We start from the raw sequence: 22,723 nt of genomic DNA on the forward strand, positions 1-22,723 counted from the left end.
AATATATTCACGTCAACAGGATTTATTCTTTGAGGTTTCTATCACAAAGTGTCATCCTGTGCTACAAAGGTTAAAAAGAGTAATTCAATGAAAGGAAGTTCACTTTCAAAGGTAAGCAAAACAGACAGGTTTTCTAATGCAAATATGTGCTTCTTAAATTAAACTCAGGAAGGGGCCTTGAGGTTAAGGTTTGATGGATTCTCGCTCAGGCTTTAGCACCGAAACCCAACGCCAAACACTACACTCCAGACCAAGACACCACAAAGCAGACACACCCCACCGGTAGCGGAACATCGTGAGGGTGAGCCTAGCCTTTAAATACTGTCAACTGCCAGGTTTAAGAGATAATCAGACCCCAGCGGAAGGGACGAAATGCAAGGGCTGGCCCTACTGATTTCAACGTTCTTTTCAGTTTTATGAAAGTATCCTGACCTGCTTCCTAGTAAATGAACAGATGCACTGCTCAGAAGCAAAGTGCTCAGAAAAAAAGCTGAGGAGTTTCCATTTAGGCCCGCGTGCTGGCTGTTCAGAGGACTCACCATTTTGCTCTCTCGGTGAACTTAGGGTACAATGTGGTTGTTCGCCCAGCCTTGCAGATTTAGGAACTGGACTTTTTCAGCACACACAGGGCTGATCAGAACTCTGGAGACAGATTCAACCTGACTCAACTCACGTGAAACCAATGTACAAACTAGAAGGCCAATTTATCTTAGATAACACACACATTATGATCAGCATATTCACGTTTTGCAGAAATAAAAACATGCGAAGTTTGCTAATAAAATGCAGCTTTAAAATGGAAAAACAGACAAAGGGGATTTTTTTTTTTTTTTCCCTCAGACCAGGTTAAGTCACATAGCAAAGATCCCTTCTGTATTGGAAGAATGCTTGGATTTCAGAATTCAAAGTCCCTCCCCCTTGGACAGGCAACACACGTGTGCTCAACTGTCATTCCTTTCTATAACGGTTTTTTTTCTCTCATGTTTCCTGGAACAGTATTATTCAGTGTGCGGTCTACAGGCCAGCAGCATCAGCTTCACTCGTAAGACTGTGAGAAATATTGCTTGGGCCCTACCCTAAACCTATGGAGTCTGAACTGAAAGAAAGGAAGAAGGGAGGGGAGGAGGGAGGGAGAATGACCCGCCAGAGGATTTTTTATGTATGCAAAAGTCTGAGAAACAGTGCCCTGAAGTACAACTTGAGAAAGAAACCCCATACAAAATAATCAGTTGGTCAAACAATGAAAATAGACCAATAAACAAAAACCAATAATCTAAGCAAGCCCATGAACAAATGAAACATCCCCAACTGTCTCGTTATCTCTAGATACAACTTTTCAGAAATGAGTCCATACGAACGGATCACGGCAACAAAGTCAGAAGCGAGTGGCCAAGGACAACTGTGTGTGAGGATACAGTCAAAACCTGGAAAAGATGATTTCAGACTTGAAGATAGTTTGAGTTTCCGCAAGCCCAGTTTCCTAAACTCCCTGAGGTTCATTCCTCAAATACTCTTGATAGTAAAGAATTCTTTGCCTAACAAGAGCTTCACCATACTGAAGACGATCTTAAACCAGAAGTCCACGCAGGGCACAGATGGAAGGAAGGACGCGAACTCTCTTTCGCATCCCCTCTACCATGGCTGTGGGCCCTCGCTCCCATTTATCACACTCACATGTATCGCTTCAAGTGTCACCTCACCTCGACCTGTGTCTGCTGCTGGACTCACTCCCCACTCAGCCCCTCTTCCTTGCCCACAGCACATCTTCATCTAGGGGTCCCACTGTCACCCCAAAGTTAGGTCCCAAACTTGAGGACTGTCTATTTTTAGATTGTTCTCCGCCCCTCTCTACGGCCTCTGCTACATCTACTGCTCTGGCCTTTTTCTAGTCCCTGATGTCTTGTGCTTTCCTGCCTATGCTCACTCAGGTTTAGCTTGACATCCTAAATGTTACCTTTCTGCACCACTACCTCTTACAAAATACTAGTAATCAATCCAAACATTTCTTTCTATGTAGGTTGCTTCACTCCCAGTGAAACAACTCGTAATTGCTTCCTTCTGCCAACTGCATCAAGATACTTACTAGTCTGTGCGGCTTCCTCTTCACTTGTCATTATTATTTCTTGGAAACAACTAAACATCCAGTGTTAATTATTGAGTGATCATCAGCTCACTCTCAAAAGTATTTAAGAATATGTGGCACTTCGAAAACCCAGAAAAAAACAATCATTCCTGTGTTTTTCTAGGAACAGGTAAACACAGGACAGGCATAAATGTGTACACACGGACACATATGGATTTTAAAGGCAGGTTTGGAGTCGTATTTCAGCACTGTCTTATGCCTTACTTTTAAAGCCTAACTATATGCCATTTTCTCCATTCAATACATCTATATGCATCAATTTCATGGCTGCATAGAGTTTTTTTGTAAAGATAAACCAACATTTATTTAATCTACTCCAAATATTTTATTGCTCAAAATCTTGCCTATTAAAAACAGTGCTGCACCTATGTAGAAATATGCTTTAACCCCTTGGCAGCTATTTCTTGAATTGAACTTACTGTATAACAAGGTATGCACATTCTTAAAACTTTTGATACATCCTTTCAAACTGAGATCCAAAAGTTACTTATGAGTTAATATTCCCCCAAGTATGAACAGTGTGTTGCTGCTGCTGCTGCTGCTAAGTCACTTCAGTTGTGTCCGACTCTGTGCGACCCCACAGATGGCAGCCCACCAGGCTCTGCCATCCCTGGGATTCTCCAGGCAAGAACACTGGAGTGGGTTGCCATTTCCTTCTCCAATGCATGAAAGTGAACAGTGTTAGGAGTAGCTAACTCCCTGTAACTCAATGTACCCAGGCTATTAAGAAATGTTTTTGTAAAATAATCTCCCACTGTTATTTTCTCTCACTGGTCACCATTTCTTCAATTATTAATGACATAATTTTGCGTGCCTGTTAGCTATATCTTTTTTTTTTTCTCATTTGTGAATTTTTGTCCCTTTTATTATTAGACTGTTTTCTTTTTGTCCTATTGAATAGTAGGAGCCTATTTTATTTCCAGAATGTTAAACCTTTGTAACATTATGTTGCAAACTTTTATAAGACTGTTTACTTGCTTTTTACTTTAAATTATAGTAGAATCTTGCTAAATGAAGATGTATAAATATACCTGTAGTCAAAAAGTGGGAATTACATTTAAAATAAAGAATTTGAAGTCTATCATTCATTTATGCTTTACGTCTTGAGAATGAATCTTATAAATCTACTCCCTGTATAAATATTAAACAATAGTTCGCTTTTTTTTTCTGCCCTCAAAGGCCTGAAATAGTACTGAGCTCTGGGAACCCAACCAATTCCATCTCCCACCCATTCTTTATTTTAGCAAAGTCTGACTCTTGGCTGTGTGGTCTCCCCCTAGGCATACCTCACACCTCTGTTATGTCTTTGCTCTAATTCCAGCAGGAATGCCTGCCCATCCTTCCCCAACTTCGCCAATAAGCCAAATGCCCGATTCCTTTGTTCTCCTTCAGACTGACCCCAAAGCCTCTTCTCCCTTCATAGCTCTTCTTGCCCAAACAGCCCTTGTCCCTTCTCTTTAAGTCAATGCCACACAATTTAGCATCTAATTACCTCGTTTTATTCCATGTGTCAGCTCTGTTTTCTTTAAAAAAAAAAAAAAAAAAATGATCAGTGTCTGAAGAGCAACAATCATGGTATAAACCTCCTTCTGTCTTGAATTAACTGTTCAAGACCTGGATCCTTAGACTCTCTAATCAATAGAAATTGATGAGAGGCCATTGGAGAATTTCAGGCAAGGCTTTAAGGGGGCTTGGGCCCAGGCTCACCCCTTGGTGGTTCAGATGGTAAACAATCCACCTGCAACATGGGAGACCCGGGTTCAATCCCTGGGTGGGGAAGCTCCCCTGGAGGAGGGCATGGCAACCCACTCCAGTATTCTTGCCTGGAAAATGCCATGGACAGAGGAGCCTAGCAGGCTACAGTTCATGGGGTCACAAAGAGTTGGACATGACTCAGTGACTGAGCACAAGGGCCCAGGCTTCAGGGAGCTGAAGCAAGAGTCAGGAGCGCATGCCCCTGCCCTGCTCAGGTCCTTAGGTGGGTAACAACAGGGCGGAGGCTCAGTGGGGCAGCAGAGGCAGCTTGGGGGGTCTGCCACCCCTCAGTGCCTCTGTGTGCGGGCATCATGTGCAGCTCCCCGCTTTGGCTTCCAACCTCAGAAATGGCGTTGGTTTGTGGCCTTTTGGTATCTTCTTGTTTGCAATTTGTCCTAACTGCACATGCACACAATTAATTTTTAGTCACGTATGGCTTCTGTGTATCCTGGTGCTTAAGGAGACCTTTATCCAGTTGTAAGCACTGCAGTAAAATGTCCCTGGTCCCAGCTGATCTCAAACCGCAGCCCCCCTCATACAGAGCCAGCCTAAGGAAACGCTCCATGAACGTGCATTGATTGACACCTTGGATTTCACATTCAGAACTTCCATGTTCCAAACCCCTCCTTAATAGCTATCAGATATGAAACAAACTGGTATAGCACTGGGCTATAAGATGGTACAATTCAACCATGCACAAACACTGAAAAATCTTATTTCCTTCTCTTCTAAGGAGTCTTCAGACCAAACAAACATGGAGGTGTGGGAGACGCAGGTGTAAACAGACACTTGTTTTTCAACTAAGTCAATGTTGACTTGACAGTAAACATGAGAATGAGCAAGAATAAAGCAAATACTTCACAGAACAACAACAAAAAAAAGCCAAACGCATAGAGGAGAGTTTCACCTTTACACTTCCTTCCTAGTTCTGTGTGTATCTTTGGCATTGAAAGTACAATATTATTTTGAAATTAAAAAGGGACAAAGAAAACTGCAGCAGAAGCACAGATAAATATGGAGCAATTTCATTCAACTCTTCAGCAGATTGTGCCGTCAATTAAAGGATGTTTTGAGAATGAGAGCATCAGTTCCTCCCTCACGGAAAACTGACCAGCGTTGCCACGTACAGGTCACTGTTGTGGGTTCTGAAAGCAGGATGAGGAAGAAGAGGACAAGGATTCTTTCCCCTGGGGGCTGATTTTTTGGTGAATACCAAAAGAAAGTAAAATGGTTCCGTGCCCAGAAATTGTCTATCAGTAAGTGTTACCAGAGTTCAGGACATGCAACAACTTCCATGCCATTAGCTGACACTTATCAAGCACCTACCAGATGCTGGGCAAGGACTGAGGGCCACTCAGCTGGAAGACCTTTGAGATGGTCCGTGTGTTTGGAGCATGCGGATGTAGGTGAGAGAAGCTCTTACAGTTGGAAGATGAACAAGTAAGCACAACTAAGTTCAGAAATGTTATGTGTGAGCAAGTGTGAGGATATCTGAAAACTCAGTGTAAACTGGAGAAACTAAGAAATCTCAATTCTTTCATTCCACAAAGAAGAGTCTGGAAAATTATCTGGTTAAAACCCAACACCACACCCAGAGCCAGTGCAGGCTCACTCAAAGTGTTTCTAAACACGAGCTACAGCTCTCAGAAAGCAGGGGCTGGTTCTCTGTAAGCTGGCTGGAAGAAAATAGCACCCCTCCCTCCTCTAATTTAGTTACTTTGGGAGACAAAAAGCATCCAGGGAATGTAAATGGGGAAAGTGCAAGTATTGTGAAATATAGCAATGTAAAAACCAGACAATTTCTGAATAGATTCATCTCAGACTCTGCAGTGAGTTTTCTATGAAGCGCTGAAAAATATCTGCATTGCTTTCCAAAACAAAACCACAATAAAAAATAATTCATGGAAGAAGTATGAGAAATACTGAAAGCAAATCTCTCTACATGATTTCAGTCCAACTGATGGCAGAGATGGAGGCCGGAGAAACATAATGGATGTACAGAGAAATGTTTCAATGAAAGGCATTGATCTGAACTCTCATAAGGATTTGTGGTCCATTATAATCATGGATCAAGTCAATTTCAGGCCTCTCAGTCCCCCTCATCTTACCATTATCACTAATAACAATCTCTTGGAGTTAATGGTTCTTATTTATATTTTATCATCTTCATAATATGTTAATATATTGGCATTCTTTGCAGAACCCTGAAACCTATTACTCCTAGTCTAATGCTGACTGTCAAGACATTTCTTATCAAATAACTAAAATATTCTTGTGATGGGAAGAGATGGCAGGAAACAGAAATATAAAAAGGTAAGGGAAACTCAGGGAAATGGTATTAAAGTAAGTTCTAGAATCAAAAACTTAGACCTCCCAGACCACTCAGAGTCTTTTCACCTAACCAAAGTGCTGTTTTCATTTCTGATTACTAAATTCTTTTTCCAGACTTGGTTAAAATGTTTCTACCTGCATTAAATATATATGAAGTATGGTATACTGTTGATTTTTAAGCATGGATAAAAAATGGCCAGTACTGTAGTTGTAGAAAGAGATAATGTTCAATTTGCCTTCCTGTGCTGAACTAAGTTCTCCATCTCATCCCATACACAAACTAAGAGAAAAAAATTCACTTTTGCAGGTCTGTGTTTAGGAAACTCCCTGAGTTTCCCAAGAAGCATGTGGAATTCGGCCATCAAACTTTGTAGGATGTAATTAAATTCTAAGAAGTAAAAATCCATGAAAGAGAATTGTAATTAGAAATGCATGTCCTTGATCTACCTTTTTTACAGGAAAAGCAAACAGTTGAGGCTTTGTGATCTACTGTCTTCCAGACAGATTTCAGTTGGTAAATATGTCTCTATCAACCCAGCAGAGATGTTCTGCAGGTAAACTTTTGTTTTATGCTTTTTTTATATCTACATTTTAACTTTAATTAAAACTGATATTGGCAATGAGAAACAGGACAAGTACACGGGAAGAAAAGAAATACAATCAGATTTCACCAAGGTTCATTAGTGTTTTCCAGAGTCAGCTTCTCCAGCTCAATTAATAAACCAAGATATTTCCCCTTATGGTCAAGTAACACCAAATCCATCCAGTAGATGAAGGCTATCAAAAATTATAATTTTTCAGTGTTCCCAAGATCATGACATAAAAAGGAAAATCCTGATGTTCAAGCCCTTGGGGACAAAAATCTCTGCTCAAGTCCCAAAATGCTTCAGTGGGATTCTAACCACTTAGGAAGATTTGGGCTCCTCACCTGCTGTTGCTCTTTCAACTTGGAATATGAGGGGCAGACACACGAGATCAGTCTGGAAACATAAGAGTGACCTCACGGGATGGACAAGAAGCAATGAGCTGGCAGCCCTGCTGACCCCAAGCGCTGCTGGGATCCCCGTGAGAGTGCCACCAAAAAATGAGACATTCATGCTTCTGCCAGTTGAGAGAGGTTCCCTTTCAGCTGAAATATCAGTCAGAAGGTTCATCTTCTCACCAAAAGCAGTAGACTTTAATAAACCTTCTCAGCCCAACACAAAGGGGTGGCTCAGTCCCACAGGATGCAGACTCTAGGTTAAGAATCTAAGCACTGATATCAATCTTTTTCAGAGTTTAAAAGGAAGCAACCCTGCTCAGAAGATCAATGACTTAATTTTCAGGATTTGAAATGAATATCTTGTACAGATATTGTAGCATTATTCGGAATGGAAAAACAGGGGCAAAAAAATCCATGCTCATTGATGGGCAACACTTGCGTAAAATGTGATGCAAACATGTTAGAAACAACTGCCCTGACAATAAAAAAAAAAGACAAGCTTAGTGCCCTGTGGAGAATGCACAAACTATGCCTATCACTGAAAAGGAAGGAAAATAACTTGCTCAGTCAGATCTCAGACACCACAGATCTGATAGTATGTTTGTATGAACATAAAGAAAGCTATAAAAGAATACATATGACCCTGTGATTACCATACATTATTTCTGAGATTTCATCACAGAATGATGTGGTGTGCAGAAGAAAACTGTTAATATATCCATTATTTTTCTTGAGTTGTTTCACTAGATATGATGAGGCAGGATTATTTTGCAATAGAAAAATTTACCAAATGTTGAGGAAATTACATGTATAGAAACTACTGTTTCAACAGATGGTAATAAGAACCTTGACGTAAAAAAAGAATGAGAGGAAAAAAAAAAAAATTCCTGCCAAACAAACATAAGAGAATCAGCACAACTTGGAAAAATCAAGAAGCATCCAAACCAGAAACACAGTTTGTTCTCGCAGCCGCAGCTGGGCTATTGTTCCCGTAGATTCCTCAATGAGGAAGGCTTTGAAGTTGACCTCCGAATCCCATCTCATATCATCTGTCCTTACTTTAGACATATCTTATACCTGCTTGGTTAATTGTAAAGGGAAACTAGGGCTTTCTTTTCCCCAAAGTAGGAATTTTGTCATTCTTACTTGATCTTTGAAGTGTCTTTTCAAAATGTTAATTAAAGAATGTTCCTGTGGATATTTACATGGTATGGGGACATAACAGATGACTATTACAGTCAAGATCATCTCTCTCATTTTGTTTTGTTTTGGCCACACTGGGTGGCATGCAGGATCTTAGTTTCCTGACGAGGAATCGAACCCAGGCCCCTTGAGATGAGAGTATGGAGTATTAACCACTGGACCACCAGGGATGTCCTCATCTGTCTTGAATAAGAAAAAAAAATAGACCAAAAGATGGGCCTAGTACTCAACCCATCTCCTAGCTGCGTCTGCTGAGTTCACCTCCTAATACATCCAACTCTCCACCAAACCAAGGAAGGAAGCCACATATATGAGTGGATATTCTTGGCAGGTGTTCAGGAATGGCCTTCCAGTTCCCTCAAACCACCATCACTGCCACGTACTCCTGACCTCCTTGCTTTTACTCAGCCCCAGTTTCCAGATACTGGCTAGGCTACTTACACTGGCTTTGAAAGGCACGTCTGCCCTTCCAAGTTGGCACGTGTTCTGATGATCTTGCCAGCGTCGTGGGAAGCAACACTGCGGCAGCTTTTCCCTTCCCTTCTCTTCTCATCTATTCTACTAGTTTCTGATTCAGCTCACCTGTTAGCTACCACAGTATGTTCATTAGCTAGGTATACAACCTATCTCCAGCCAACAGTCCAGGGTCCACAAGTTTCAGGGGCAAAAGGTGGAGTAGGGTACATCAATTGATATAAGTATTGAATAAAAAGAGGTTCTTTAGTAAGACTTACTTCTGGTACACAAAATGCCTTTTGCCATAAAGCATTGCAGAGGTGAATGCAACATTCAGCATCTCTGGTTTTGAAAATCACTTCCTTCAGCAACAGAGACACACAGAATGATGTGGATTAACGCGTATTAAAATCCTTCGGACATCCACTCAGCCTGCACCAGGCACTCTGCCGGATCCCGCAGGGCATTCATAGATGAAGACCCTGTGGTCCTAGTCCTCAGGGGCTTCACAGAATAACCCTGATACAATTCTGATCCTGATGAGCAAAGGTACATTTGGAAGCCAGAAATAAATTTACAACCAAGCAAGAAAACAAAGACAAAACCCAATCCAACTCTACCTTGGAAACAAATAGAAAAAACAAACAACAACAGCAACAAAAAACAGAAAGCAATAATGAAAATGATAAGAGGGAACCAAGAGGAAAGAGAACAAAAAGAAGCAGAAGTTTAGGAGTTAAAGGCCGGGAGCCAGGAAGGCAAATCCATAGCAGAGAAGTTGAGGAGGGGAAAGGGCTGAGAGGGAAAGTAACGTGCAAGGGCACTGGAAGCTGTGATGCAGAAAGAAAAGGGGTAGTTTCCCAGGGAGGAGGATCTGGGAGAGGTAGGGAAACGGAGAGAATGCAGTGTAAACATGAGGTCACTGCAAGCAGACATCCTAAAGGGAGTAAGGATGGAGAAATCAGTGCAAGGAACTTGGCAGAAGAGACAGACCATGAATAATAATGACAGTACCAGCCAATCTTTCTTGGATCTCTACTGATCTAAACCTCAATGACCATGTTGAAGTCTAGACACTCTTTCAAAAGGACCTACCCTGTAACCTACAAATGTCCTGATTGCCAGGACACTGAAACATCATTGCATTCATATCTTCAATTCAATGGCTCCGTGGATCCCTGGGCACACGACCGCCCACAAACATCATGCATGTGGTCAGCACTTTGCATTGTATGATTCTCACGCCAATACAGTTTTGCTGGTTTTATCACTTCTGCTGTTGGGTTACTCCTCTCAAAGCCATATCCCTTCTACACAGAACAACATAACTTCACTCATGGTTATATTTTTGAGCAGATAGAAATTTTTTATGTGAACGGTTTACATACAGAAATTCCAAAATACATGCAAAAATTTTATTTTGAAATCCTTCTAAAAAACACCCTTGTATCCAGTCCAAAGCATCAACAAGGCTTTTATCTGGGGCATCCGTGGGCATGAGTGATGAGTAAATCAGAACAAGAAAAGCAGGTGCTGTATGTTACCAAGGGCATTAATATGTGCGGGCAGAACAAAGCACGAAGCTGTCCTCAGAAGCACTGATTTTTCCCTTTTTCACAAGACACCAAAAATCTCAGCTACATGACTCCTCCAAGTCTAATTCTATTAATATAGTCATATTAAAGTGTTTTTCTCCCCCAAGGATGGTTCTTCAGTTTTCCTAAACTATCACTTCTTTGTCAAACAGCCCTTACCCTTTGCCTTTGGAAAGGCAAATAGTCAGATTCCAGAAATTTCCAAAAATAAATTAAAGCTTGGTAATTTCAGCCTTTTATTTTCTATTTCTTCTTCTGTTTTATCTTTCTTGGTGCCTCTCATAAATCACTTGTAAAATTAAAATCATGAAACTGACATTTTTTTTTTTACCATACCATTGACAGCTTCATCAGTACAAGCTCTGAGGATCATTAGAATTTCCATGATATAACCAATAATTATGAAATAAATGGGGGGAAAATTAGAGTCAATCTATCAATGATATTTCTAAAAAATTCGATCACAAATAATGGAGAACAAAGAATTTATATCTATCTTGCCTAATATATTTTCAATATATCTTATTAGATCAGATGAAGATATCACATTTTTGAAAGAAAGTGAAAGTTATTAGTCATCCATATTTTGATGAGACTCATCCCTTTCTGCCATCCACTGGTAGCAAAAAAAATTTACTAGACCTGAAAAGAACAGTTACATATCTCCTTATTTGCCCCTCCAGATTTCTCAGTGATCATCTAGCCTCAGATAAAAGCAGAACCACTGTAGCAATTCTTAGTGCTTCTAGAAATATGTGTGTGTTTTATGTTTGTGAGAGAGAAATCCAAGCTTATTTGTTAAATCTGATGATGAAATTTGGTGAGATTCTGGCTAGATTGCCAGGGGAAAAAATGAATAATTCGGTGGAGAATCAAAACATTGGGTGATAATGAGAATATGTCCTTCAAGATTGTGGAGGGGAGGGAGTTTTCAGGTGTGAGCATGGCTCTCCAGCAGGGGGCTGGAGAGCCAGAGAAAACTCCTTCTTGGCTGAGGTGAGGGGAGAAGGCCATGCCGTTTTATTGTTGTTGTTTTGTATTACTGAAAACAATAAAAATCAGAATAAAAGTGAAGGGAGTATCACATGTGGCTTAGGGCTAGAGAAGCAGTGTCTTCAGGATGCCCCTCACTTGTAGCGGTCATGGGGGGGTCTGACTGGGGCACGCATCTCTGCAGGCATGTCCGCTTTCAGAGGCACAGAGATGCCATAGGGCTGACAGGGCCCTCTGGAAGCAAACTAAAAAGAAGTCATTCAGGGTGAATGACCATGGACTTGGGGAACAGGAGGAGGTGGCCGTTTTGATACATGTAAAAATCCCATGATCCTATTTAGAGACAGAAGAAAGATGATGATTATTTACAAAGATTATGCCATAAAATAACTACTGTGCCAGGGACCTGCCTCCTGTTTGAACCCTAAGCTGGGAGCCCGTGGAAACACCTGTACCAGTCAAGCTCTCTTTCTTTCCAATCGATAAACAATTCCACCGACTATATAATAAGAAAACTCTGTGACCCAGCACCCAGATCTGGAACACTCGATTGCTGTCACTGCCAAGGGTCAATGCAATGTGTCTGCTTGTGACATATTTTAGCCAAAGAATGTTAATGACATTTTCCAATAGACTGTGTTGTTTAAACACATGTCCCGCCCCGGAAATTTGGGATTACTAAAATACAGAGATATCCTGAATGTCGAAAGGTCACAGTAGGCAGAGATACGGCCAGCTTTTCAGATCCTCTGAACACTTTAAGGACCCACAAAAGCACTGGCAAGATGAGAAAAATATCTTGCCTCTAAACAAAAAAGAAAACTGTGAAACCAGAATTAGCAAACAATTGTTTCTACAAAGCATAATACACTGTCAACTTTATTCATTGTTCTATTTAGTAGAGGCCAAAATACTCTTTCTTTGTACCTCAAGAAAATCTATCTGTAGATTAGATTTTTCTATTTTGTGAGAACACCTGCATATGCAACATGATAAGTGTACATAAATTCACAAGCACACATAATTTACTCATACCCAGAGAGTTTCAGCAGCAAAACTACAAAAACTCTTTCAATATTTTATTGCAAAAAATCTAATTTGATGTGGAATGTGAGTACGCTTTAATATGTTTAATATATCTGTTGAGAAGTGGGGGCTTCCTAATGTGTTCAGAGAATACGAAGAATTTAGAATGACCCTTCATCTCTCTCCTTCTTAGAGGATATCGCTAAACTTGGAAAAAGAATTCTTCCCTGATCATGGATAAACAACAAGGTCCTACTGTATAGCACAGGGAACTATATTTAATATCCTGTGATAAACCATAATGAGAAATACTGTGAAAAAGAATATTTATGTATAACTGAACCACTTTGCTATACAATTGAGAGTAACACAAACGTGTAATCAAATATACTTCAATAAAATTGTTTAAAAACATCAAAATTCTTCCCTGTTCACTGACCTCTTCCCTTGCACTTTTTCCTTATCTTTTTCTAACTTGTCAACAAAGTTAAACAGAGAAATTTTCCCTTTCTGGCCAGAAAGGGAAATGTTCCTATGGCTAACACAAGCCCAGTTGTTTCCTAACATGAATAATAGAGTTTAGATTCAATGGTTAACTTTTTGGAATAAATTGAGAAAAGAACATCAGAAATTTATTCTTCTCAGATTTCCCTGTAACCCAGATTACAACACAGCATCCTTATTTCTGAAGGCACAGTCTTGACTGGTGTGCCTGACAAGACACCCAGGGGCTCAAAGCCAAGACCAAGGCTAATCCAGGAGCTGTCATAACCCTTCAAGGGACTAGCACCAAGCTTAAAAAAGGAAAAGTATTTTTCTCTTCTCTCAGGAAGAAATTCAACATCATGGATATGTCATAGGTTTTCCTTGTATGATATCCTTGAAAATGGTCTCCAGTTTTCCTCTAATCTTTGTGCACACTGCTTCAAATACATCATCCACTCAAATTCATTTGGGACTATTTGCTTGGGAGGAAAGAAAAGAAATTAAAAAATAAAGAAGAAGAAAAAAGAAGTATATTTTCTTGAATTTCAAGTTATCTTATTTCTAAGTGATATTCAGGGTGCCACCATCCAATCTCTGTGAATAAGTTTTGAAAGGGGTAACTGAAGAGTATACAGACATCAGTAATAGCCTCAGATATGACTTGCCTACATAAAAAATGCTTTTAAAAAACCTTAAGTAGTTCCAGAAAACCAGATAGTTAGCATTCTGTCTTCCATTTTCCTTTTCACTAAATTGTCATCCATCAGAAATATGACTAAGTAGACAGCAGTCCCCAGATAAAAATAGGACGAATCCTTTCAAATCCTCATTAAATTCTGTATGTGATCCATACTCAGCTTGAAAAGTTCCAGTTAAGGATGAGACAAGGAAAAGGTCCCCTGCATCTGGTAATACATGCCAATGTCTTAACCCTACAGCATAATGATGGGAAAGCACAATCAAGAACAAGTTAAAAATTAGTTGCCCAAAACAATTACCACCAATATTTAGAATATCATAAGATTGAGTTTTCTTCTGTTTTACCTTACTTTCTGCACAACGGGGAAGAACATTATCAAAGTTGCCTTGACTGTGTATGTAATCTAGCTTAATTTTGGTATTTCTTAGTCATTCATAAGGGCTTCCCTGGTAGCTCAGCTGATAAAGAATCTGCCTGCAATGCAGGAGACCTGGGTTCAATTTCTGGGTCAGGAAGATCCCCTGGAGAAGGGATAGGCTACTCACTCCAGTATTCTTGCCTGGAGAATCCCCATGGACAGAGGAGGGTGGCGGGCTACAGTCTAGAGGGTCGAAGAGTTGGATACGACTGAGCAGCTAAGCATGGCACAGTCATTCATAAAAACAAAATTCAAGGTTCCATTTACTTTCATTAATTCAGCTCACAGGGACATGGGGAGGACTCAGAAGGGTACCCAGTGCGAAGAGGAAAAGAGAATGTTTTTGTTTATGTGTCCTGGAGAAGTTATGATTTTTCTCCTATGATACCATGTACTCTGATTACTAAATCATTTTCCCCTCATGCTTTAAAGCCTACTATTCAGAAATTCAGGGACTGGCAAACTCTAGTCAAAATAGTGTTTCATCTATTGCTTGTTATTTCCACATGTACAGGAGCTCCTAGATTCATTCATGAAACTAGGGCTGTCAGGATCTTAATGAGATCAACGGATTTAGCCAAACATGCATAACCATTCAGCTCTTATGACACCTGGAGAGAGCAAGTCTTTGGACATGGCCTAATTTTATGCACTCAAGGAAGAAAACTTGAACCACAACAAAGCCAACAATGGTGATTAAATAGTGCCTGTAGCCTGGCCCCACCCCTGGGAACTGCTCTCCACCCACTCCTGGGTGACGGTGATGGGGGTGTTTCTCTGGGTTCTCCGGATTTAGATGTGGTGAAGGATGCAGATAATTATGTGTGCCAAGTCTCCAGAGTCGACGAAGCAGCAATTGATCTGCTCTGTAGAGAGCACCGAGGACCTGAACAAAAATCAGTGGCACAAATCCGAGGTCATCTGCTAAATACCCCTAACACATCCAAGCAGTCTCATCTATCTCCAAGCAAGAGTCACAGACACTAAGCCTAGAAGGGATCGCAGGGAACTTGTCCCAGACACCAACTCATTGACACACAAATCAGAGAATTCTCCCAAAGAAAAGCAGGATGAATGTCTTAAAATTCATTCTCTGTTCTCTAGAGTTGGCTGTACACTAAAGGTTGATGTTCTGAACAGCAAAAGTGCTTTCAGTTATGATTCCAGGTTCTATGTATTTCCTGACCAATAAATCCACACAGAAAAAACTGTTATGTGAACAAATTCTCTGCCAACACCACCTTTAAAAAGAAAAATTAAAAACCAAAAAGAATTCAACTTATCTCGGTCCACCCCTCTTTTTGACTTTTTCAAACTGCTTTTGAATGTTTGACATATGAAAATCAACAGCCAATTCTATGGGCTTTTTCAAGGCCCTGAAAATGATCACTTAGTAATCTTTAGTATTGGTAATCCTGTAGCTTGATAATCTCTAGAAGACTAGAGATTCAAGTTTCCATGAACAAACATTTTTTCAGAAACTTTGTAGTTAAAGCCTCTTTACTGTAACATATCTGCTAAAGAAATAGAGGCAAAAGCTGTGAATCCTTGTGTGACTATGTAATTTTTGACACCAGCAACAAAAGGTTAATACTCATACCCTAACCTCATATTTTCAAACATCTTAGAAAAGAATCACACTGCCACCTATATTGCTCCTAGTTGAGGATCCCTTTATCACTCTTTTGTTCAGGGATAAATGTCCTGCAGGTTTTCTTACAATAGTTCCATAGATTAAAAGTAGCAAAAAAAAAAAAAAAGAAAAGTATTTATTATTTCAAAACAGAAGGAACACTTCTTCACTTTTGCTTTTTGAATGTGTGCTTCACAGGAATAACTTTTATCTTTCCATTTGCATTGCCTTCAGATCCATTCAGTAACTATGCATTTTGGGATGAAATGACATTCCATATTTAAAGTTGGTATTTTATGTCAGTTTCCATTTTCAAAGAGCATATTTTTAATCACATCCAAAATAGTTCAGCATTTTTCCCACTGCTGCCAAAAATAGCAGCACGTACCCTCCATACGCATATCATAACTCATATCCTCAACAACACACTTATCGCAACACACAAGTGCGTTTCTGCTCTCGTCTCCCCTCAGCCCCATCTGTACTCTTGCTGTGAACAGCTATAGCATAAAAATGTCTCTTTTCACATGCTTTTGATATTACACTATTTAATCACATACAGCTGTGGCTTATGAGACTGTTACAAAACACAATTTTAATGTAGTACTCGAAGCCAATTTTGGATAAACATCAACCATTTACTCTGAATAAGAAGTCCAACACTCCAAAGATTTTCTTTTAAAGGAAAAGCCTGGTTTTCTTAGAATCTGGCACGGGCATCATTGTGACCGAGCCCTCTCTCTGCCAAAGAGACTGATAATGTCAGAAAGGATTGTGTAAATCATATTAGTACAAAAACAAAGCTTTTCAGAATTCCTGGAGCCAGAGAGATCTGAAATGACGTGTATCCTCCCTTCTCTTTGGCCTCTTCCTCACACGGCCTCTACCTCCAACACTCAACTACATTTTATTACTTCATGGAAATATTTTTGAGTTGAAATTCTGTTTTTTCTTTTTTCCAAATTGAGAGAAAGTGAAAGGAAAATGTGTTGGAAAGATACTGTTCAAAGCAACATACATGGTGTTTCTCTTAAGCTTGGGATTATTTCGGAAAACAAAAAAAACATGAACTTTCTTACCTTTCTACTCCTTTTAGTAGGCACTAGACATAGTGTTGTGAAAATGATGACTACATTAGAGAAAAGAACTTCAACAGTAACAAAGATTTGTAAGAGTAAAAGGAAAAAAAAACTGAAAAGGGAGGGTAGCTTCTTATTTTGTTTCTCTCATTTAAAACCAATTACAATAATACACATTCTTTTTAAACCAATTACAATAGTATACATTCTAACATGAGACACGATGGATCATCGTTCCACACTATCGTATCACCCTCCTACAGGGAAAGAAATTTTTGGAGTTATTTCTAAAAATTCTTTTGCTGGAAGATTTTCAGAAAACCAGTTTTGTACATTTCAGCCTCTCAAAGGAAAACAGTACTTGGGAGTTTTCAAGCCTGAAATGTACAAAGCTGGTTGGTAACTGGCAAGTTACCAAGTCCAACTATCAATGCAAATCTGGGACAGGAAGTATGAAGGAAATTCTAAACTCCTTCCCTCCCTCTGCAAGATTTTCTGTGTTTTCATGTGCAAGGAATGTGTGAAGAAGGGTTGTTTTGTTTTGTTTTTGCAGGATCTGTACATTCACATCTGTAAGAGTATCTCGGCCCCACAGGAGCCTCCCTCTCTCTCTGCCGACCCGCTGAGCCTTGTGCTTTCAAGCATCTGCTCTTTTCATGGCACAACTGGGCTCCAGCTAGACGTTCAGAGCTGGGCAGCTGTCCAGCTGCAGATGGCTGGAAATTCAGCTTAAAGTCAGTGTGCTGGTGGAGAACTGCTCCTCCACCTGACCCCAACTTCACACCAGGCTCTGAGCAGAATCTGAGACCCACCAGTTAGGGAACCCTTGTCAGGGTACTGCAGTCTGAAGCCCTTTCTTCAAGGTCTTCTCGGGAAGCAGATGGCCAAAGGCAGCGGGCAGACTGATGAGAAACTGCACTAAACTGGGAGAAATGTAGTGATTTGGTATAAGTGTGGGAAAGGAAGAAAAGACAAACTTTCTGTTTGTGCCTGCGTGAATTTTAAAGTTTCACAATGACTAAAGTCTTCCAAATATCACATATGAGAGAAATATCTATTTCTCAACTACAAAATATCAATTGACCAGGTTGTGACCATGTTTTAACTCTTTTTAGTTTGCCCCATTCAACTTGTTCTTCCAAGAAACACCCTCCCACAAAGTACCTCAAATTCAGACTGAAATTCACCCTGGATCATAAGACCAACAGGTTGGCTATTGGAAATACGGTGTAACAAAATCCTTGAGAAATATTACAAGACAACTTAATCACACATCATTACATATCATTCAGCTAAGAAATAATTTTCTGGTCTCTTTTCTCTAAAACTTAATTATTCTGGGTGGTCTTCCAACGGCAAATTTGGTTTCCTGAAACTTTTTTTTAGAAATCCAGTTACGTCTCTTTTTAAATATAGTGACATGTCACCAAGATTTCTTCATTACTTCTAAACAAAAGTAATGTTCTTTTTAGAAATTGCTTCTTTGGGTAGGAAAAAAAATGGTCAAAAAGAAAATTGACAAGTGACAACTTTAAGTGTAGGTCTGGGAGAGTAAGCTACAAGTCAGCCACAGGTTTTCCTTTTGTTTGATTGACTCATGTTTTTCTAATATAACATTTTAGGCATCTGGAAATTTATTCAAAGAAAGAAAAGCATAAATACCTTCATGCTTTCTTTTTTTCTAAGCAACAAAGTGAAGAGATTGACTCCAATGTGAAGGGTAAGAAGTGGAACAGAATAGGCAGGGAAGTATCACAAGTTTTTTCTACAACTTTAAGTGCATTTTAGGAAGTGGAAGACAAATGCATTTATTTCAAAATCCATTTTCATTTTCTTTCATCATAAGAGAATAGTAGCTGCATCTGACATACATATTCAGGTAGAAAACGAAGGCTCAGTATTTTGGCATTTTCTAAATGAATACAATAATAAACATTTTAGTTCTGTAAAATCCCATGAAGATTTTCCACCCAAAACTAATGTCAGCAAAAGGCTTTTGTGCCTGAGTTAAAAGCACCTGCATTTAGAGAATAGTTTAAGGCATGGTGTCGCCACAATATGATTTGGTTGTCAACCATAGAATTCTAATTTTATCAAGCATAAATGTTCTTTATGTATCAGCGTGATTTTAAATAGCAATGATTTTAAAATTGGATTCTACCTACAAGCTAAGGCAGGAAGGACAGTGGATTTTATGGAATTCCACCTACGTTTACCAAATAAATCTAAGATGCATGAAATTACTTCAAAATTACTATAGATTATATTTTGAGACATAAGCGAAAAAGGAGCAAAAAGTGCTACTAAGATAACCCAATTATTTTCACACTATACTGGAGCATGATGAGACTTTATTATACTGTGTTCACACTGTTGGAAAGTTCCTATATTTTAAAATATTGTACACTGACCATTCCTTCCCCTCCCTGAGTGCCCACATTCCCATAGAGGGCATATTTTCATATCTTCAGCTTCCAGGAATGTCATTAATGCCTGTCATTTCAGAGCCAGGGTAATAATACTCGACGACTTCACAGCTCTGTCAGAATGTTACAATGTAATGATCAATATGAACCACGATGATAGCCAGAGTAACTGATCTTATACACTCTACCACCCTGACCTGATTACCCAAATATCAGCTGAGGTCGCCTAATGGATCTAACTTCTCTAAAAATGTTCTAGAAGTTGATGGCTTTGACTCGCTTGAAAGTAACAAGATCCAGATGCTCCCTGTCTACACAGCACTAAACTGCAGAAGATCCCAAATCAGATTTTTTTTTTAACTCCCTCTCTATTTTTCTGGATCTCTTTTCCTCAATACCCCACGTTTCCTTTTTACGCCAAACACACATGCACACACATACATACACACATACTTCCCACCAGTGTAGCTATGTATCTTTAATATAAGGTGCCCGACATTATTTCTTGCTAGTAATAGGTTAAAAGAAATCCTAAGTCAAAAAGCCATCATTCCATTTATTCCATTCATTTTGATGCAAAGTTTCTTTTCTGAATAGACTTCATGGTAGAAAATAAGAACCAAAAAAGAAAGCATGAATTTTGAAACATTTGGAAAAATTTAGCCAAATGACTAAAAGGGATGGAATGTTGGATATTTTTCATGCAACCCTTGAGTGTGTTTTTGTTTCTTTGGGGGATGAGAAATGACTATAAATTTCCCGTTTGTAACTTGTCCTTGCTTTACCATTTCCTTAAGGAATCCCCCAAAGGGTTAAAACTCCAGCCGATCGAGCAGGAGGGCTGGTCTATTTATTTCAGCAGCAGCCCAAACTAAAGGCTCACAAAGGCAAAAAGCAGTGTGAGTCGACCTTGCAGGGGCAGGGCAAATTATAGAGCGACTAAGGAAGGAAGGGAAAAAAAGAACAATCTTTAATATAATACTGAAAGTCTGCTGCCTGCTTTGGTTTACAAATCGGCATTGTTTGGTGAGAGAGAGTAAATGAGAGTTAACCACGGCATGATTACCAAACCCTATCCAGGGCACCCAGACCCGGTGACAGCTCATATCACTCAGGCACGCCTTGTTCACTCCCTGCGTGTTTATTTATTATAAAGAGCCCAGTAGAGTAGGGCTAATACAATGCAAAATAATATCATGCATAAAGAAATACACTCCATGCATTCAAGGGGGAACAAGCAACATCCCCACCCCTCCCCCCAAATCAAGTCGAATGTAATTGACAAATTGGAGCAGTGATTTCACACCTGAGAGTCTACCATGTCTGAACTGCAGGATAAAGTTCACGGTTGGCACGACCCACTGCTCAGTGACGTGGGCTTACCACTGGCCCCCTCATGATCGCTTGAGCACACACGGAAAGCCTAAATCATTTAACCAATTCATGTCTAATTATCATCACTCTATTTCATCCCCTTTCAAGCCCCAGGCCTTCTGATGGTAGCCAACACAGAAACACCAAGCTTCTAAAAGTAAAGAACATCTACGGTGAAGCTCCTAAATTTACTCTCTGGCATTCTGACCATCTTCAATATAAAATAAAATATTTGAGGCCATAGGAAAATAAAAAATGCGCCCACACAAACTCGTCTGAGACTTGAGTTCGCTGCTGTATACCTTCCCACGCCTGTCTTTCATTCTACACTTAGCGATTAAAAGTTTGAGTCCCCCCCGCCAACCCCGGCATGTCCTATCCAGTAGGAAGAACCCTTTCAGAGCCACAAACAAAGAACAGCTCACCAGAAAAGCCCCTGAAACTGCATTGTCGTGCCCGATCATCACTGTTATGATCTGCTTTTAACAACCCTGCCCGTCTGCCGAGGGCTCGGCGGGCATCAGGAACATGGAGATGGCCAAACAACAACAAAGGAACTCGAGTGCAACTATTATCTCTCCTTAAAGAGGAAGCCCCAGTTCTGGGCTTGCTTTCTTCTCATCTCCTTCTCTGTTTCATTAACTCCATTGCTACGTTACTAATTTCAAAGAAGCAGGAAGAGCTGGTGGGGATAAGGGGAGGGGGCGGTTAATCGTAATTCACACGCCTGTCTGCTTCCCACCCCAAGTGCAGAAGGACACCCCACTGCTGCCAGGCTGTGGGGCACGCCATACCTTGGTTTGGAGGTAATGAGGGTAGTAGTAAGTGTACTGGGGGTACATTTGTGGCTGATCCAGGCGTTTGCCCATGTAGCTGGAATCGCTATCTCCGAGGCAGGGAACTGGATGACAGGCTCTGTGCCCCAGGACGAGCTTCCCCTGGAACCACTATTCCTGACAGTCCCGATGACTGATGAGGCTTCCGAGAGTCTTCCAGCACTCGCTAGTTCCAACACAGCAAGAATTTTAAAAAGAAACACACCAAAAAGAGAAAGAGGCGGGGATCCGTAGGAAAAAAACCCACACAGTCTCCCCAGATCACGCCTGGGGTCCACTTGGGAGGAGGCAGTTTGTTCTCTACCCGGCTGTCCGTAGTGATGTCAATTGCCAGCGTTTGTAAAGGAAGGAAAAAAAAAAAAAAAATCAAAGTCCTTTTAGCAGAACTCGGAAATCTTGCAGATCAGCTTCCTGTCTCCTGGGTGTCTCTTTCCCCACCTTAAAGAAAAAGGAAAAAAAAAAAAAAAAAATAGAAAGAAAGAGAAAGAAGAAAAAAAAAGGGAGGGGGAGAAAAAGAAAGAAAAAGAAAAGGAAAAAGGAAAAAAAAAAAAAAAAACCTTGCACAGCTCAGTTGCTGCTGTGTCCCTCCCAGAGTGACATGGTGTTCGGGGCTTGTCCTGGCCTTTCATTCACGTCCCCTCCTTCCAGCCAGTGGGTGGGACCCGGAGAGCCCCTCCAGGGAGCAGCGTACGCAGTCCAGAAGGCTGCAGTCTTTCCTCCAAGAAAAAAAAAAAAGGCTGCTTCAGCCCCTGCTGCCAGCAAAGTTGCGATTCCCTCTGCTGGCTATCTCGAATAGCAAAGCGGTTTTTGTAGCAAAGCTGCTGCCGCTGCCGCTGAACCCAGGGAACTCAGATGTGGGCGGTGGATGATTCCTTATCCTTCCCTCCATCCACCCCACACAAGAGCTGCCTTCTCCGCTCTGCCTGCCAAGTTTCAAGGTAAGCCACACTGCGAAACAAAACAGGGCAGACCCTGGGAGGGACCAGCGGACGCAGGGAGGAAGGGAGAGAAAGGGGAAAAAAATCCAGGCAGACGGACTGAGCTCGCTGGTGAGCATGGAAAAAAGTGCGTTCCGGATGCTTTCAAAACCTGTGAACACACCAAAGCCAAATGAATCCAAGACCTGCTTTAGAAACTAACCTTTTACTTAGGTTATGGAGGACGGTAAGTACTGGAGAAATGTTGGAGTCTACTCCAGGACTGCTCTTAACAAGCCAGGCGTCGTCAGATCACCACGGCCAACTTATCATAGCAGATACAGTCCTTCTGATCCATACATCCATTTTG

The 22,723-nt window shown here is 40.5% G+C and overlaps 1 protein-coding gene across 8 annotated transcripts in view; it reads right to left on the reverse strand.

Moving 5' to 3' along the window:
- The window catches only part of RBMS3 (RNA binding motif single stranded interacting protein 3), an 802,823-nt gene extending 780,552 nt beyond the window's left edge, over positions 1 to 22,271 (reverse strand). For 7 of the 8 annotated variants that reach the window (XM_027522595.1, XM_027522599.1, XM_027522598.1 and 4 more), the window contains exon 1: positions 21,395 to 22,155. In XM_027522595.1, the coding sequence (XP_027378396.1) occupies positions 21,395 to 21,469 (75 nt within the window). In that variant the 5' untranslated portion in view covers positions 21,470 to 22,155. Of the gene's footprint in view, positions 1 to 21,394 lie in introns of all 8 variants that reach the window. The other variant, XM_027522594.1, reaches the window with a different exon arrangement.
- Positions 22,272 to 22,723: the final 452 nt, after the last annotated feature.

The sequence above is a fragment of the Bos indicus x Bos taurus genome, chromosome 22 (assembly GCF_003369695.1).
Source record: "Bos indicus x Bos taurus breed Angus x Brahman F1 hybrid chromosome 22, Bos_hybrid_MaternalHap_v2.0, whole genome shotgun sequence".
In the NCBI taxonomy this organism is placed as follows: Eukaryota; Metazoa; Chordata; class Mammalia; order Artiodactyla; family Bovidae; genus Bos; species Bos indicus x Bos taurus.